This window comes from Hoplias malabaricus, chromosome 3 (assembly GCF_029633855.1).
Source record: "Hoplias malabaricus isolate fHopMal1 chromosome 3, fHopMal1.hap1, whole genome shotgun sequence".
NCBI classification, from domain to species: domain Eukaryota; kingdom Metazoa; phylum Chordata; class Actinopteri; order Characiformes; family Erythrinidae; genus Hoplias; species Hoplias malabaricus.
The window spans coordinates 72,351,221-72,370,247 of NC_089802.1; the positions used below are offsets into that span (position 1 = coordinate 72,351,221).

General features: G+C 38.8%; 2 protein-coding genes across 3 annotated transcripts; one reads left to right on the forward strand and one right to left on the reverse strand.

The window, feature by feature from the left end:
- Positions 1–322: 322 nt before the first annotated feature.
- On the forward strand, positions 323–8,304 carry nfe2l2b (nfe2 like bZIP transcription factor 2b). Of its 2 annotated transcripts, XM_066665493.1 has the most exons (6): positions 323–424; positions 3,709–3,930; positions 4,142–4,210; positions 4,308–4,475; positions 4,908–6,045; positions 8,071–8,304. In XM_066665493.1, the coding sequence occupies exons 1-6, from the start codon at positions 395–397 to the stop codon at positions 8,247–8,249; spliced, it is 1,806 nt and encodes a 601-aa protein (XP_066521590.1). In that variant the 5' UTR covers positions 323–394; the 3' UTR covers positions 8,250–8,304. The 2 variants fall into 2 exon arrangements, with proteins under 2 accessions (XP_066521590.1, XP_066521591.1); XM_066665494.1 differs by having other exon boundaries at positions 4,908–8,209.
- Positions 8,305–10,853: 2,549 nt separating this feature from the next.
- Positions 10,854–14,665, reverse strand: mtx2 (metaxin 2). Its single transcript, XM_066664969.1, has 10 exons — positions 14,503–14,665; positions 13,623–13,670; positions 13,486–13,532; positions 13,290–13,362; positions 13,004–13,080; positions 12,768–12,860; positions 12,559–12,597; positions 12,287–12,412; positions 11,880–11,956; positions 10,854–11,454 (listed from the first exon to the last, which is right to left on the reverse strand). The coding sequence occupies exons 1-10, from the start codon at positions 14,540–14,542 to the stop codon at positions 11,247–11,249; spliced, it is 828 nt and encodes a 275-aa protein (XP_066521066.1). The 5' UTR covers positions 14,543–14,665; the 3' UTR covers positions 10,854–11,246.
- Between the last annotated feature and the right edge of the window lie 4,362 nt (positions 14,666–19,027).

Below are 19,027 nucleotides of genomic sequence, written 5' to 3' on the forward strand. Positions count from 1 at the left end.
AAAAAAATAGCTTATATATTTAAAAATAAACAATTAAAAAACTTTAAAAATATGATATTTTTAATCATATTTTAATTGTTTAACATTCACAATTCTATCTGTTTTCTAACAGTTTAAGAACAATAAAAAAGGATTTGCAGTCTGACTATTGTTACTGTGATAAGTAACACTTGTATTACTGGGATCTTCGAGGGCGTTCCTGTGTGTTGTTATTGTTGTAAGAGAATCTAATTGGTGGTTCCTACAGAGTGGGCGGAGCTTGAACCAGGATTTATATTCCCTGCAGGAGACTGGCGTATTCTCCGGAGTTTGTAGTGGTTGTAGTTTTACATGGGGCTGGAGCTGGAGCTGGAGCATCAGCACACTTCAGAGCTCTGCTGGTAAAGCCCTTGCCATGGAAATGTCCGCGGTGCACAGCGAGCAGGTGAGAGAGATTTTCTGAGGGGTTCAGTGATTAAATCGTTCAGCAGACTGAAGTGTCTCGGTCCTGTTTGAGTATTTGTTAATTCACATTCAAAGTGTTAACGCTAGGTCCGTCAAAACGGACATGTCTGAACATGACTGAAATGTCAGTGTCACAGTGGATTGTGTGAGGTGCTTTGAATTAACTTACGTTAAAGAACATTTAAAACCTCTGTACTACATTTAATATACTACTCGCTTGCGTTAATATAGTGGTTGTAACGTGAAGCTATGTAAGTTTGGTGTAACTTTTCTACCTGTTTTTGATTAAAAATGTTTGTGAATCTCCCCGTCGGGGAATCGAACCCCGGTCTTCCGCGTGACAGGCGGAGATACTGTCCACTATACTAACGAGGAGTGAGAGTAACTGGCATTGTATTTACTAATACTCATGTGTTACCAAGATGACGTCATAGTTATTTCTGTTTTTGATGCTGATTCTGGGCCTAGATACTTTCTGTATTGTTTCAGAATGTTAAATGTTACCGTTTTTATCTTATTCACCAGCGGAGGGACTTCCGGTCCTTGCGTAACGTTGATGTTACAATCGCCTTGTAACGTTGGGTTACTTATTAGAGTAGGAATGCTACAGAAATGGAGGAAAATGCTTGCGACCAAACACTGTATTGCAGTTAACCCAACAGTAAACGCTACCAGAGAGCAGATTTAGCCTTATATGTTGAAGGATATGAAAGCATAGTTCCACTACCCAGGATTTTTTCTGGTTTTCCTGTCCCGTGAATCAAAAAAATAACCACTTAGTCCCAAGTCACATTGTCAATTTTTTGAGCGACCACTTTCTCTTTTCAGTCTTTCTTGAAATGGAAACTGCAGTGTTTCAAATACATGTCTCAAAGAGGCAAATTCAGACAGCCAGGGTTTCTTATGTCATAAGCCTAAGGAACCAATCTCAGGGCAGGGTTTTTTTTTGAGCTGATAGAGGACTGATGGAGTGTTGGCTGGATATAAAGTTAGGGACTAATTTGATATTCTTAGATCAAAACATAATGAACAAAGAAGAATGTAAAGAGTTAGCTTTTGTCTACATCAATTTTAAGACATTTTTTTTTTATTTCTTCTCAGAAATTATTATTAATACGTAATTTGGATGAACATAGTTCAGTTCTTATGAGTTTAACCTGAGGGGACTACATGCTGCATATTCAGTTTCTTAATTATACTCAGATAAATTATTAACAATTACATTTATAGTGAATGGAAACTAATAACTGTTTTGTTAAAATGTTTAATCATATTGCAACATAAAAGTTTTGTCTATACTTTTCCTTTCACTATCTTTATCGCCCACCCCCATTTGGCAGTTAGTAAAAACAGCACATTTTATGTGAGCTATTGATTGTTAAGCTTGGAGTTGAAGTGTAGACAGCACATAAACAATTTACACACTTTTTGTTTGTTTGTTTGTTTTTAAAAAAATTGGTTAAAAATTATATAACCTGTTGATCATGAAAGGTTAAATATTTAGGGTTTCTGTATAACTAGGAATCTACAATGTCCAGTCTAATATTGTGTTTTGAAATGTTTTAAGTGTTCAGGTTTTGCTTATAGAAATTAGTGGCCAGATATTTACCAAAGTCACAGAAGTTCACACAAGGCTGGCCTTTATACACACCGAGTCTTATCACTCACCTACTCTTTCCCCCATTTCCATTATCACATGAAACAAATCTACCGTGCTCTAGATGTGTGTGTGTGTGTGTTACCAAATCAGGAGTGGTTCATTCACCTTTCATTTCACCTATCTGCATTCATACCTGTTTTTCTTGTTCTAGTTCTTTTTTTAGCTTGATTTTACGTGTCACAAAGTACAGGGAATTAATCAGAAAATGTCAGAAAAATCTACTTGGACTGTAATGGGAACGTGAGAATGACAGTGAGGTTTGGCAAAACCAAAGCCACTTTTCACTCATTGTATGTGGTGATATGATGGTGGGCGTACACATATCACTAGAAAGCAAGTAAGTACAAACTCAGAAATATAATACTGAACGTGTGTGATAACAGTACAATAAATTAGTAGAGAATTAGATAAGCTCCTTCAGTGGTGGCTGCCAACACCCATGACCATGCTCACAATCTTGCGATCAGAGCACTGCTTTATTGGAGGTCAGATAAAATATGTAAAGTGAAGGGCTTATAAAGTATCTGTTTAAAGCTAATTGACACACAGGTGATTCAACCTCTTGGTTTTATATCACTATTTATATTATGGGTGAATTTATTTCTTCTTTAGATTTGCACTGAACTAAGAGTCTAAAGTAACAAAACGGTCATGTAATCATTGCCCAGTAAGCCTCTCACTAGGTGTATGCTGTTATTATTACACTTGCCTCAAAGTTTAACAAATTGGCTCCTGAAATAGGTCTTATACATTGTGTAAAATGCCTATAAATATAAAACTTGCATTGCTTTTTGACAGTAAAATGTAGAACATGTTTAAACAGCAATAAATAAATAAATACTGTCTGGTAGGCGCCCCCTCCAGGGTGTGTTCCTGCCTTGCGCCCAATGATTCCAGGTAGGCTCTGGACCCACCGCGACCCTGAATTGGATAAGCGCTTACAGATAATGAATGAATGTCTGGTAGGTATTGGTACCAGCAAATGATTGTATTAATGTCCATGAAATAAAAGTATACGTGACACTGGTTATTTCCTTACCTAAGCTGTAATAACTGTGGTTTCAGTGTAATTAGGGTTATGTGATGGTCCGTCTGGTATTGTGTTTCGAAAGGCAAATATTTGGAGTCTGTCCTGGTGTTGCTTATAGAAATCATGTTTGCAGAGGCAAGGCCAGACATTTTAAAAGGGCAGTGAAGTTCATACATGGTTATCCTGTATACACACAGAGCCTTATCAGCCCCACAATCATTCTGTGAACTGCATGCTTATATCCAGTCAAATACACTTCTCATCTGTTATCTGTAAACTATATATTAAAAGTACATTATATTATAATCAATACTAACATTGTTGTATAACATTGTGCTGTAACAGTGCACTCAGATGATCTATTTCTGCTACAGTTATGTATCATGCCTAATCTGGTCTGTAATGCTGTGCTCTGTATATCAGTGAGTGTGAGGACTGTAGCTGTATGTGCTGCTAAGGGCGTGTATAAAGGTGTATAAAGGATTTTGTGATGAAACCAAAGGAATAATGGCATGCATGCTCATGTACACTGACAAACAAAAGAATGACATGACAGATGGTTTCTCTCTTCTAGGAGATTGATATCTTGTGGAGGCAGGACATTGATTTAGGTGTAGAGCGGGAAGTGTTTGATGTACACTTTCAGGAAAGGGAGGCAGATGCACGGAGAGTGCGGGAACAGGCGGAAGAGAAGAGAAAACGAGAAAGAGACCTGGAGAATATTCTTTTAACACTTTGTAAACTGGACAAGGAAACAGGAGAAGTCTTACCCTGCTGTTTATCACAAAACCCCCAGGTGATACTCTTTATATATTTGCCTACACATATAGCTGAGCAGAGAGATACTGAATAAAACTCAGCTATGTTTATATCATTCAAATCATTAATATAATGAATAAATTGTATTTATAGTACATTTTCAATTATATACACCGTTCAGTCCAGTGCTTTACATCTTTTACATTGGCACCCACACTCACCCAGCTTAACTACATTTTACATTTCAGGGAGCTGACGACACCATCTCTTGTAATCCATGCATTGAGCTCATGGCTGAGCCCCTCCTCTCTGAACTGGTAATACACACACACACACACACACATGAATTTGAGCTTGTAATTATTGTTTTCCAAGAACTGTGGTCTATTGGTTGCCCTTTCCCCTCTTTTGCAGACTCCACCTCAATCTCTGGTTTCCAGTGGCAACTCTCATTCCACACCTTCCTCTCAGGGTTCTCCCATTACCCAGAATCCCCTGCTTTCAGCGCTGCTCTTCTCTAAGGATCTGCCTGCTGAGGAAGAGAAGGCTTCTATTGAGCTCTTGCCCTTGCCTGATCTGCAGGTAGCCTAGACACATAGAACAAAACACATGCAAACACACACACAAACAAAAGTTCCAGCAAATGCATGAACATGTTCACGTCCTCCCACACACGACCCCCCCCACCTCCCCCTAAATTTCAGGAGAGTGCTGTAAAAGTGAACTACACCTAGAAACAGTAGGGGGAGCCCTGGAGCATAATTACAAAAATCTTACATAGTATTCCCTTAAATACAAGTACCCCAAATGGACAACAAATTTAAGTGTGATTTTAATACATCAAATAAGCATTAGATTTTAAAACATAGATATGCCATGAGAATCTACATCTATATCTAGATGTAATTCAGACACATCATATCCCTCTGTATTTATTACCAAACCTTTTGATGTTAGTTTGTGTATGTTACTGTAAGCTGTATCTGACTGTATAAAAATTCTCATTTTTTTCAGGATTATATGGATCTCTTAGAGGCTCATGTTCCTGAACGTCCATGTGAGCTGCTAGCGAATATTATGGACAGCTACAGCCAACAGCTGTCCGAGTCACAGGGGAAGAACATGGAAGTTACAGACTCCCATTTGCTTGCATACACACACTCTGGCCCTGCTGAGATTATGCAAACTCACATATACACAGATTCTGATACGAGTGAAGTAACTCAGCCACTGGAGTGTGTTCTTCCTGAAGCAACTGAACATAAACAAACCTTTTGCAATCCAGAGGATCTCACAGAATCATTCCTAGATAGAATTATGAATGTGTGCCCATCTGCCAACTTAAACCAGATGAGTTTACAAGAACATGAGCAGAGCTCAAACGTACACACACGAACTGAATCATATCCAGAGCATACAAATACAACACCTCCTGAACATTCCCAATGTCAGCGTGAGTTGATTCAAAGGAAATCTCCACAGGTCACAGATGATATGACTTTGTTCAGCCTTGAAAGCACCAGAGAGTCTGTGGATCTGGACATGTCTCTGTATGGCGATGACATTATAAGCACCAGCCAATCAGAGGCTGAACACACAAGCTGTGTCCAATTAGATCCCACAGAGCTGTTTGATTTGTCCCTCCTTTCCGAAGCAGTAGATCTGCAGCCTAAACTTTTTCCATCTAACACAGAAAGCAGCCCCACACAGTTAACACAGGACGATTCTCACAAACCCATTTCTGACAAGTCAGATCCAGATGAGCCAGTCATTCATACGGGAGCCCTGTGTGAAACCATATCAGCCTCTCAACCACAAAAAAGTCACCGCAGCTGTAGCATGTTCCGTGATGAACAGCGCGCCAGGACCTTAAGCCTCCCACTGAGTGTGGATGACATCATCAACATGTCTGTAGACGCATTCAATGAGGCCATCAGCACTTACGAGCTCGGTGAAGCACAGCTTAGCCTCATGAGGGACATCCGCAGGCGAGGCAAGAACAAAATGGCTGCCCAGAGCTGCCGCAAGAGGAAGCTGGACAGCCTGGTGGACCTGGAGGCCGAGGTGGAGGCACTTCAAGAAGAAAACGAGCAAGGGCTGAGGGAGAGGGAAAAGAATGCCAAAGCCCTGCGTAAGACCAGAGAAAAACTCAGTAAGTTGTATGCTGAGGTTTTCTCCAAGCTGAGGGATGAGCATGGAAACCCTTATAGCCCCAAAGAGTACAAATTGCAGTACAGCACTGATGGACGATTCTTTCTACTGCCATGCACACCACACAACAACAAAAGCTCATGAGTAGATAAGATAGCACCGCACACTAGACAGTAACTGCACATGAAAAAAGAACACGAGCACACAATACACCATACAGCAAGACAAATATGAGTAAACCTACCTAATAATGAACAGGATCTGATAGCTACAACATAAACAGTAGGCTAAGGGGCTCTCAGTCCAGAGGGCCACATCCTTTTAGTGCTGTAAAACTGCAAGAGACATTGTAGGATCTCATTGCAAATCAACAAAACTGTCCCAATGTGAAAGACATTGCATTGTAAAAGCTTAAATTTTTTAGAGAAAGAAATCCCCTTCATCCCCATCATCCCTTTTGTTTTAGATTTTGAAAAAATACACAGGTTTCTATCCATCTTTCCACTGTGAGCAGACCACTTATCACATTGTTTTATATATCATAAAATACATAAAGGCTTTTTAACACACTTTAATGCAAGTTTTGACTGGAACTTGAGTAAATTGTGGTCTCTGGCTAATGCACAATACTGTATAGCGAAGGTATAGTCTGGACTAGGAAAAAAAGTAATAGTAGTACAGGAGGTCCTTGGGTTACGTCAGTCCCGAGTTACGATGTTTCGTGGTTACGACACATCTCCCGTTTACTGTATAAAGCCTTGTTTCGACTTAAGTGGTTTTGCGTCATAAACGTCGTAACGCGAACTTCGTGTTTGGTGTGTGCGGCAAAAGAATACACGGTTACGCGGCTCGGGACCGAGGAGTACGGCGTCACCCCAGTCGCATTGTACGCCATTTTAGCTCCCTGCTACGTCGTTCTCTCTCACTTGTGCATGTGTGTGTTTAATTTTGTGAACTTTTTGCCCTTCGTTATGGCTCCTAAGCATAAGGCAAACTCTTCTGATGGCAGTGCATTGAAGAAGAGGAAAACCATCACCATGGAAGTGAAATTAGATAACATAAAGCGATTCGATAAGGGAGAAACAGCGACAAACATTGGCTGGTTGCTTGGACTTAGTCGTTCAACTGTCGCTACGATTTCATTTCATTATTAAACATATTTTATATGTGTTTTTTGATAATTACTGTGTTGGGATAGGTGTTAGGATACGATAAGTGCTTACAGTATGATATTTACGTACAGTATGTACGTATGTTCCAACTTACACCGAAAATCAGTTTACGACGCGACGTAGGAACGGATCAACGTCATAAGTCGAGGACCCCCTGTACTCATCTGTTAGTTTAAATCAACAAAATGTATTAGCTGAAGGTAATATTTGGCTGGAAGTTTCCTTAATTTTTTTCTTCTGGGGTTTGCTGATCATAGAAAACCCATTAATGGTCAAATGAGGAAACCTATCTACTGCCACGTATCCCTAACTTGGACAAACATACATTAACACACCTGTACAATCAGTTTAGATAATACACACTCGCAAAACCACACAGTGCAGTACAGTACAGATAGTGAACGCTGTCTCCAAAAATTTACATACATGCTTATCACAGAGATGATTAGCCTAGTCTAGCTTTTGCCACAAAATGAAAAGCTAACTACAGCAAACTGTAGGAGCTTGGTATAGTACAGTACAAGCATATACTTGTGGAAAGGATTAAGGCCCTCTTAATGTACATGTTCACGAAAAATGTGCACAAATAAACAAAATGCACTCTCCCTCAATGTACACAGTTACAGATAAAAACAGGCAATTACTTACACAAACACACCCACTTAAATACACAGGGAGAAAGAATGCTCTTAACAGAAGCGCATATCATAACAATGTTTAGTAGCCCAGGGTGTGAACAAGCGTGGGATAGAGTCAAGAGGCATAGGGGGCGGTCAAAGGGCTTGGCCGGATGCCTGATAATTCCACACATCTTTCAACGCTGCTCTTCACCTATTAAAACTTTTCTTCTGCAGGAGCTGTTGGAGTATCTAGCCAAGCAGAAAAGCAGAGGGACTGTTTGTTTTTTTTTTTTTTTTATTCTACGCTTTGGTTCACCTCCAGTAGATCTTGTCACGAAACCCTAAGCACTTACGTGTGTTGTTTTACTAGGCATGAAGCCAATGTTATTTTTTGGAATATCATAGAGTATTAGTTTTACTGATGAGTCATTTGAGAATGTATGAAAAGCAGAACATGCAAGATACCATAATGATTCACGTTGACATTCTGAAATAAAGACTACACACCATCTCTTTCTCTGTCTATACATTCATTCATTCATTCATTATCTGTAACCCTTATCCAGTTCAGGGTCGCGGTGGGTCCAGAGCCTACCTGGAATCATTGGGCGCAAGGCGGGAATACACCCTGGAGGGGACGCCAGTCCTTCACAGGTCAACACACACACTCACACCTACGGACACTTTTGAGTCGCCAATCCACCTTCAACATGTGTTTTTGGACCGTGGGAGGAAACCAACGCGGACACGGGGAAAACACCCCAACTCCTCACAGACAGTCACCCGGAGCGAGAACTGAACCCACAAACTCCAGGTCACTTGGAGCTGTGTGACTGCGCCACCGTGCTGCCCCGTCTATACTTGTTAGTCAATTTCACCTTGTTTTTCGAAAGTTGGGACCACTAGAGTAGATATTATTGGGTTGGTGGATAATTTTCAGTACTGCAGGGGTGCTGTGCCAGTGTGTGTTGTGCTGGTATTAGTGGATTAGACACAGCAGTGTTCCTGGAGTTTTTAAATAGATATAAGTGTCACAACTGGACTAAAAAAAACACTAACTGAATGCATCTAGCAGCATCCTGTGGGCAGAGTCCATCGACTACTGATGAAGAACTAGACAGTGACCAAAACAAACTGTGCAGCAGCGGATAAGATACCAACAAGGTAGGAGTGTCTAGTAGAGTAGACAGAGCAGGTGTACAGATTTTTAGAACTCCAGCAGCACTGCTGTGTCTGATCCTCTCATTACCCCACCATGTTTAGTCACTACTGTACTGAGTGTATACTGCGAACCAAATAATACCTACTCAGTTGTGGTTTTGGTGGGTGGTTCTGACCACTGAAGAACAGGTAAGCCATCACTCAGAGAATGACACTATTGAGATGAGGACAAGCAAAGTTCAATCACACAATAAGAGTCTAAGAGTCATTTTTATCCGCTGTCCACACTGTTCTTTAATAGTCTATGGCAAGACCACAGCAGAGCGATTATTATTTGGGTGACGGATCATTTTCAGCGCTGCAGTGACACAGACGTCGTGGTGTGTTGGTATGTGGTGCTGATATGAGTGGATCAGACACAGCAGTGTGTTTGGGCCTCCGGACAGGGTGAATATGAACTAACACTAAGTATGCAGAGGAACAGATCGACTAAAGTCTGAAATTGTAGATCTACAAAGTGCACATATATGGTAACTACCGCTAATTAAAATGGATAAAGAATAAAAACTAGAAAGTGGCCCCAATATTATGGCAGATCTGTGTACATTTCACATACTGGAAAAAACTGCAGAAGCAAATGTGCCCTCTACTGGACGCTGAACAAAGCTGCAGCCCTAAACTGCGTGTATTTTGTAGGCTGATATTTAAGTAATAACGTAAATTTGAACTGGATAAGTGGTTATAGACAATGAATGAATATTAATTCATACATATTGATAACATTCATTCATTCATTCATTATCTGTAACCCTTATCCAGTTCAGGGTCGCAGTGGGTCCAGAGCCTACCTGGAATCATTGGGCGCAAGGCAGGAATACACCCTGGAGGGGGCGCCAGTCCTTCACAGGGCAACACAGACACACACCCATTCACTCACACACACACACTTTTGAGTCGTCAATCCACCCACCAACGTGTTTTTGGACTGTGGGAGGAAACCCATGCAGACACAGGGAGAACACACCACACTCCTCACAGACAGTCACCCGGAGGAAACCCACGCAGACACAGGGAGAACACACCAAACTCCTCACAGACAGTCACCCGGAGGAAACCCACACAGACACAGGGAGAACACACAATACTCCTCACAGACAGTCACCCGGAGCGGGAATCAAACCCACAACCCCCAGGCCCCTGGAGCTGTGTGACTGCGACACTACCTGCTGCGCCACCATATTGATATCGATTAAAATTATAGTTATCACCCAATGCCCACCATATTGGGAACACCTACCTCACTACAATCACTGTCGATTTTATCAAGCTCCTTAGCCTCATGCATCACTGTACAATTAGAAACCATCTAATCACACAAAATAGTCTCAAGAACTAAGCATATTTCCCCAGTGTATAGTGTGTCCACCTCTTTTAGTAATGGTTTCCCTTATTTGTTTTTTCTCTTCCTTATGCAAGTTTTTCCCTTATATCTGATAACCCCTGAAAATAAATGCTCATTCGTGTTCTGTAGCTGCTCCATCCTGGATCACAGAAGGTCTGTAGAATTCCCAGAATCATTGAGTGAAGAGTAGGAGCACATCCTGGCCATCACAAGGCATCACAATCACAAACCAAGTACTTGTGTTGTTCGACTATGGGAGGCAACCAAAACCAGGAAGAAACCCGTGCAGACGAAGTCTGGCAATGGGTATCACTCTACTTGTAGTGCCTGTATGACTGTTTTGACTGGGAATTAAATAATAATAGGGATTAACTATTGTGCAGTGTAGTATGAATGACAGGCAATTAGTGGCAACCATTGTAAGAATAAAATAATCCACAAAAACAGGAGAATTTTGAGTTTATTTATTATTTTTCCTTGTAGGCACTTCCATGTATATCAGATTACACCAAAGATCAATGCAGTGGAAAAAAAATGTACACCTAATGAATATGTTAGTTTCTACTATACTGTTTCCACAGGCAGACTTGTTATATGGCATTGCAAACAGGCAAAAGGACAGTTGGAAACGTGTTGGTATACAGTGGAACGCTGGTGCTCCAGTGATCGTCACCTCCTTACTTCTGCTGATCTGAGTGGGCAGTGAATATATATAATACCTTTATACAAAGACACAAAAGCCATTCATTGTGATATGATGCCACAGGATCAGCCATTTCTAACAGTAACATTTTTCTCACTTCTTTTAAGGAAAGAGGGATGTTACTCCCATCATAGAGGCTTGGCTTCAAATAAGGGAAGGGCCTTTTGAGTGGTACGAGCCTCCTGATTGGCTGTCTCTGTCCTGCTCCTCGAAATAAGTCTGTTCGATTCGCCTGCAGAACGAGAGGAGATTGCTGTAGGATTTAATCTTCTCACTGAGTTCATCACTCGTCAGGCGCGTGGTTAGGATTGTGAACAGATGACCAAACACCAGGGCGTCCAGCTCAGTTGGCCTTGAAGTAATCAAGAATTCATACATTAGAGAATACGTGATTTAACATGATGTAATTGGGGTACCCTTATTTTCCCCACATAAAAAACAAAAAGCATACTTTGATTAATAACACATTATCTGAAAAAAAAAGGCAAAAGATTAGACATCGTTTATACATTCTGTAAACTCAGACTGCAAAATTAATTTTTTAGGTTTACCCCACCTCCAGGCCATGACATTTTAAAGATGTATTTCCATGCACTATAAAAACAAAGCTATCTATAATTTTCAGTTCATATTCCACAACTGTGGGTAGGTTTAAGCATTGTTCCTGCTAAACCCCTGAACCAATGTGATTTAACCAGAAAACTGTGCTGAAATCAGTGCCTCCAGGACAGTATTCGCGCATAAAAACGCATGTACCTGAGGGTGTTAATCACTTACTGCTTATTGAAGAAATATGACTGAGTACCAAGTCGCTGTGAGAGAGCCTGGCAACACTGACTAACATCCTCATACACCTGAGAGAAACACCAGCATAAACACAGACACAACACAGGTGACTATGCATAGATCAGTATAAGGCTCACTATGGTGTGATTTACAGTGTTCATCAAAAAACTAATAGGGCCCTACTTCAACAATTTGTTTGACTTGTCGTGAAGTGTTTAGCTAGTCATTACCTGTAGAAACTGAATTATTATTTTGTTTGGCTCTAAGCTAATAATAATGGAACAATAATAATGGATTGTTGCTCTTCGTACTGCTGTTTTAGATTTTAAGAATGTGTAATTAGCAGAGAAAAGTAACACTGAAAAAATAATAATACAGAAATAGACAGAAGGACATACTTGTTCAAGGCTCTTTCCTGCCCAGCCAATGGCATTCATTTTCCTACGAACCTCCCACTGCTTCTGATAGGCCAGGATGTGATTAAGGGGCCACGAATACGGACTACTGTAGCGAGGTCTTGTGATCTAAAATACAACCACAAAGCTATTTATGACATGTGTTTATATGAATCACAAATATTAATAAAGACTTTTAATTCCTTATGCAACTAATGAGAATCTACTTAGCATTTAATAGTAATAAATATGCAAATGTGAAAGTATTAATATACCTCTGAAGCTGTGGTATCATCACACCACTGAATGTACAACTTGTGGGGGACAAACACAACTTAGAATTACAATATGATTCAGTTTTGGAAAGAAATGTACGTATGTGTGAATGTATAAGAACAGACCCACAGCCAATTTAACTAAATCACATTACATCCAATAACATATTTAAAAACAATGCTGGGTAATAAGAAATGCTGGTCTGTACCTCTGCTGTGAGTAGCATGTTGTTAACCAGCTCCATATAAGCCTTCATCTCTGCTCTCTGAACATCATCCAAGCCATCACTCAAAGAATGACCCTATTGAGATGAGGACAAGCAAAGTTCAATACATCACACAATAGACTCTAAGAGATGTCTGACTGGTAAGATGCATATTCTACATCAAAATAACTAACCTGACCATAACTTAACAGCTGTTACATCCAGATATGATGTCATACCTTTGCTTTTGTGAACTGCACTATGGGTCCCAACTCTGAAACAACCTGATTACCGACATGGATGAAAGGAACTTTCCCTAAAACAGAAACAACAAAAAAGATGGTAATAAGAATTAGTATAGATTCAGAAATTAAAAAACAAAGCCATGCAAATGGAAAAGGCACGTCATTCTTTCTCAAACATTAAATACACTGCAAGACTAACACACACTTACACTCACTTAACAGAATACAAATATAAGTTCACAACAGTCTGAAATAAATAAATAAAAGACAGCTGCTTTACCTGATGGTGACATGTACTCAGCATTGGCACGGCAACGCACTCGTACTGGGAGGCTGCACATCTTTAGATATGCCTGAGAACCAGAGAAAGTAATTGTTACTTGACCTACTAATAAATCTTGATTAACTGAGAAATATTCAATAAAGGCATAGGTAGAAACTGCAGCAGTGTATAAAACAACTGCACGTCCACTCACCTGAACTGCCAATGAGGATGCACAATCTGACAGGAGGATTTGATCCTCTGAATAAGAGACAAAATATTGTGATTTTGTATGTACAGTGTGAAAAAAACAAACACTGAATCAGGGCCTAATACTGCTGCAGAACCTACCCTTCAAAGGCTGATAGAGTGTTGCATTTTCAGGCCATGGCTCGGCAGCTGTGAATAAGAGATCGTTTTACAGAGATGGCATAGTCCATGTGAAGTTACATATTTCCATTATATTAATATAATCTTGCCATAAATGTAGTAATCTGTCTGGTGTTAATCTTGACAAAAAGCCCAGTAATAGAGGATGTACACGTGGTAAGATCAAGGGAGTACACTGAGATAGCAGCAGCATAAAAACACCATTTTTACTCTGATATCTGCCTGTGAAATAATTTAAAAGCCTCTTCAAGTAAATAGTCTCATCATCGAAACTGCATCAGTTCAGAAAACTCCTCGGGGTCTGAGTTCTTTACGGTACAACAGTGGAAATCCATAGTCCATCCAGCATTTTTCAGTCAATAGAATTAAAGGTTGATAGATAGAATTCTTCTCATTGTTGGTTTAAATTAAAATTCTCAGGGAATTCCCTACTACAACACAGTTGTTCTTTACTACATTTAACAAGACTTGGTACAATTTATTCAGTTGTAACTAGACATTTGCTTCTGAATCTAGCGAAGCAGATCTCGACAGACATTAAAGTCGTACATTAAAAAATTAAATGCCTATAATAACATCTGTAAGGAGTTGAATCAGTCAAGAAATAAAATTAAATAGGAAATGACTGAAGTGCAATGACAAACTGAGACTGCATATTTTCCAGCTGTTCAAATTTTCCGTTCCACCTTAAACTGCTGTAACCCCAAGAGCTGTTACAGGCGCTTGAACGCAACTGCAGACCATTTAAGGTGGAACGGGAAATTGTTGGAGGAAACTGGCGAACAAGAAGCTAGCTTCATTTGTTTATCAGCTTTCCTAAATTGAGCAATAACTAACAGACCTGCCATCTGAGAGACGAAAGCCTCTGCAGCAAGAGACATGACGAAGCAGTAGAAACCACAGAACAGAGAGAGAGAAATTAAGCTTATTTTACAGGGGAACACATCAATAATGAACACAAGGGCAAAGCAAAAAGCTTCAGGACGAGGCGTCACCGAACAGCGTTTCCTGCCCTTTGACCAATCAGAGTTCTCTATAGTCAGGTTTCATAACAAAAGTCCTCCAAATTGAAAAATCATAATCATAGTTTAGTATTAAACCAAAGATTATTAAAGCTTCAACTAAACCCCGATGCATTTTCTTTGGCCACTGTTTTATTTTAAGTTAATTAAAACTATGAAATAAATTTAGAATCAGTCACTTGTTAAAACATTAGGATGCTGTACACTGTGATATATGAATCTGTTAGGCAATGTAGAGCTACTGTATCATCTATTCTATGATTTGGTGGAATGTCCTGTGATTGGATGGGTGTGAAACACCAGCAGTGGACAAGAAAAACAGAGAGACAAACCCCAGTCATTATGATTTTAACAAAGTATATAACAAAGGTTTAATGTAGAGATTAAATTGTGAATCTTAGTTTACAGCTTTAGGTTGAACTTAAATGGTTTCCTACTCTCTACCAAGTGTACTGTGTATCTGTAGACCGCTTAGATAAAGCCCCGTGCTCCAGTGCATAATGTCTAACGAAATGTTATCTGCAGTGTGCCTAAAAAAAGGGTCAGGAAACTCAGGGTGGCCATAGTTTTTTTTTATCAATTCTTTTTTTTTGTTGTTGTTGTTAATTGTAATAATTGTTGCAATCCCACCCTCCATTCATTTATGTTGTGTTTTGTAATATCTTTCAATATAAAACTACTGCATTACATAAAGTTGCTTTCACACAGCTGTGGGGTCCTGGGGTAGTAGGTTTAAACTCTGGCTCGGGTCTGTGAGGAGCTTGGTGTGTTCTCCCCAGGTCTGTGTGGTGTTCCTCCGGTTTCCTCTCACGGTCCATACGTGCGAGTGCACTGTGCCCAATAATCCGGCTCCGTTACAGAATATGAATGAATGGATCGATGAATGAATGAATGAACGAATGAATGAAGGGTGGATGGGTGGATGCATGGAGGAAATTGTGAATGAATGAATGGAGGAAATTGTGAATGAATGAATGAATGAATGAAGAGTGGATGGATGGATGAATGGAGGAAATTGTGAATGAATGAATGAATGAATGAAGGGTGGATGGGTGGATAAATGGAGGAAATTGTGAATGAATGAATGAATGAATGAATGAATGAATGAATGAATGAATGAATGAAGAGTGGATGGATGGATGAATGGAGGAAATTGTGAATGAATGAATGAATGAATGAATGAATGAATGAATGAATGAATGAATTATTGTTTAACTGTAAATACAAAAACGGGTGGAATATAAAAATGGGTAAGTAACGAAAACGAGTGGAATACGAAAACAGGTGTAAAATAAAAAAGAGAAATACAGAAGGGAACATCAGACAAAGAGGCAAGCGCTGAATATGTCGTTGTACTGCAGAAGCCCCTATGGATAACTTTATTTAAAAGCATAAATTCCCAAATTAAAATTCAGTTTTTCAGGAGTATGCGTTGCTTCCGAAAGCTTATGTAATTTTTCATTTGACGAAAGCCAGAAGTCATTTCATTTCGCATTCACCTCTTTATTAAGACGAGCACAATGTTTCAAACAGAAACAAATGTTTAAAAACACATAACATTAATTTAGCTGAACATTTACAATTTGCAATTTTCTCGGTAACTGCCCGCGATCCCGGTGTCGTCGGTTCAGTTGAAATCAGACGGACACAGTTCAAAGCAGATTCAGTTGTTCATTTGGTCAAACCCTAACCCTTTTGTTCCAGTTTACACTCATGTGTTACATTCAGATTCACTCTATTCTCGTCACTCTCGCTACGAAGTGTTTTATTCGATTTGAATAATGCGTTAAATAACAGTCATTTCTTTTACAATCTATTAGATTACTTTCTCTTTATATTTATATTTATTCAATTAAATTCTACTCTACAACACATTCTGTAAATTCACATTTATTTATATTCTACATCCCATTCTGGTAAATATTTGGTTTTCGCTAAAATATTATGGTTTTTTTTATTATTATAAATAATAATGTTCTGTTCTGTTCTTTCGCCTCAGAGGACATTGATCATAGTGAGAGGTGGATGGTGTTTAAGCTGTTTTTAAAAGGGGAACTGTGCTGACAATGACAGTAAACTCTGTTGAATCTTGAAGGAGGTCGAGGCTTTTGAATCGTCGACGTACTCCCTTAAAACCGAGTGTGTGACCGCGCTCTGCCAACACACATTCGGTTCTACAGGGTAGATGTAGACGACCACACAGACGCAGACGTCACACTGGACCAGCAGCTCCCACTGCAGACAATAAATAAATGCAATAAAACAGACGAATGAAAACGATAAACCAAATCTGCAGGGTTCGTCAGTGCCGCTGTTACAGACTGTTACTGAAAATAATAATAATATATATTTTTAAACAATTCATAAATAAATGTCTACATATTTGACACAATCCAGTTGTTTTGAGGCTGAAAGAGATCTTTCAGAAATAACTAACTCTACAACAGTAAATTAATCTGATATTTTTCACCGTGATCTCACAAGGAATTCAACATTTATTATTGCCGAGTTTTCCGTTTATTCTTTATTTCAAATTCATTATTAATTCGACGTTTATTCGATGCTGAAAAACAAAACAAAAACAAAAAAAACCACAAGCTGCAAACAGAATACAATTCAATTCGTACATGTAAAATTATTTTAATGTGAGAATTTTAACCCCGTCTCTCTCTCTCTCTCTCTCTCTCTCTCTCTCCGCAATGCAGTAAAGTAATAAAAGGGGTGAAGCTCCTCTCCTCCGCTCGTTTCTTTTGTTCAGTGCCGTATTTCCTTTTGAGACAAAACTCAACATTTCTTTGCAATTTCATGAACATCGTCCTGTTTTCTCTAAAACAGCTCTAAACAGTTCCGAATACACCCTCCACATCTTTTCCATTTGCTGCATTTCATTTTCAAAAAGGCTTCTGAAAAAAAGTAATGAAATTAAACGAAATATTTTGAGAAAATATACTTTAAAGATTGAAAACAACATGCTTCGATTTTAGAATAAAACCTTTCAGAAATGTTTGGCGTTTTCAGATTTAAAATGAAAATAAATGTAGAAATAAATTAAAAAACTAAAATGTAAAACCTATAGGTAATTGGAGGGTTACTAGCTCTTGTGATTTTTAAGATCATTAGCTTATTTTATTTTATTATTTCTATTCTACTCACCTCGAGACGCTGCTCTAAATCCGTTGTTTTGTAGCTGTGTGTGAAGCGTGTGTGTGTGTTTGAGAAGAGTGTGTGTTTTGAATAGTGAGCGAATACTGCTGTATAGCGTTTGTGTGTTTGTGTGTGTGTGTGTTGGAGCCCGGTTTTCCGCGCGCGGCCAATGGCGGGAGCGCGAGCCTCGTAAAACGGTTTTACTGCCGCAGCTGTAAATCAGTGCAGAGAGACTTTAGAGCTGCTACTGCTGCACAAAAGACACACACACACACACACACACACACACAGAGAGAGAGGAAAATCCCACAGTTCTGATGGAACACAAACATATATAAGAAAAAGAGCAATGCGAAACTTGGGGTCACTGTAATAACAGATGTGTATCCAACACTGTCATAACATTGTAATTATCTGCAATATTGTATATATACAGCATAATGAATTTAACACATTAATAATACATTTAAAAGAGTAAAAATGCATTTAACACTAATGGTGAAATATTGATGAATGTAACAGAATAATATAAAAGTATATAAAAGTTGTAATAACATAGTAATAATAATGATTTCAGCACTTTAATAGCATATCCAACAATGTAATAACACGATAATAACAAAATCAACATAAATATATAAGCAACATTGTTATAGTAGACTCAACACTGTAAGAGTAGAATAATAAAATCTAAAGTACAGTAGAATATTCAACAGTGTAAAATTAAATTAAACATTAGTGTAAAACTGTAACAATTAATCAACATTGTAAAGTGCAAAAATAATTAATTAAATACTCTGATAGATGGATTAAACACTGTTTTTAAAACAAATAATATCCTGCTATGACATTATAACAACTTAATCACAAATTTATCACTGGAAGTAGATTCAACCTATTCCTCTTCATGCACTAAATCACTCAACAGGACGTTTATCTGATTGTAAATATCTGATATTTTTGCTTTTCTCTTTTCTCATCTCTGAATTCTCCTCTCTTATTGTCTTTTGTTTTTGGTTCTTTTCTATTTTTGAGAGCGGTGATCATATTGAGAAGACATTTCTAACTAACTCTGCCTGTTTTACCTGTACATTGTGACCATTTTGCCTTATTTTTATAAGATTAAAATCAGCTAATTAATTAACAATGAGGCAGCAGCAGCCATTAAATAAAGTTGCTAAAGTGTCTGTGGTGTGATAC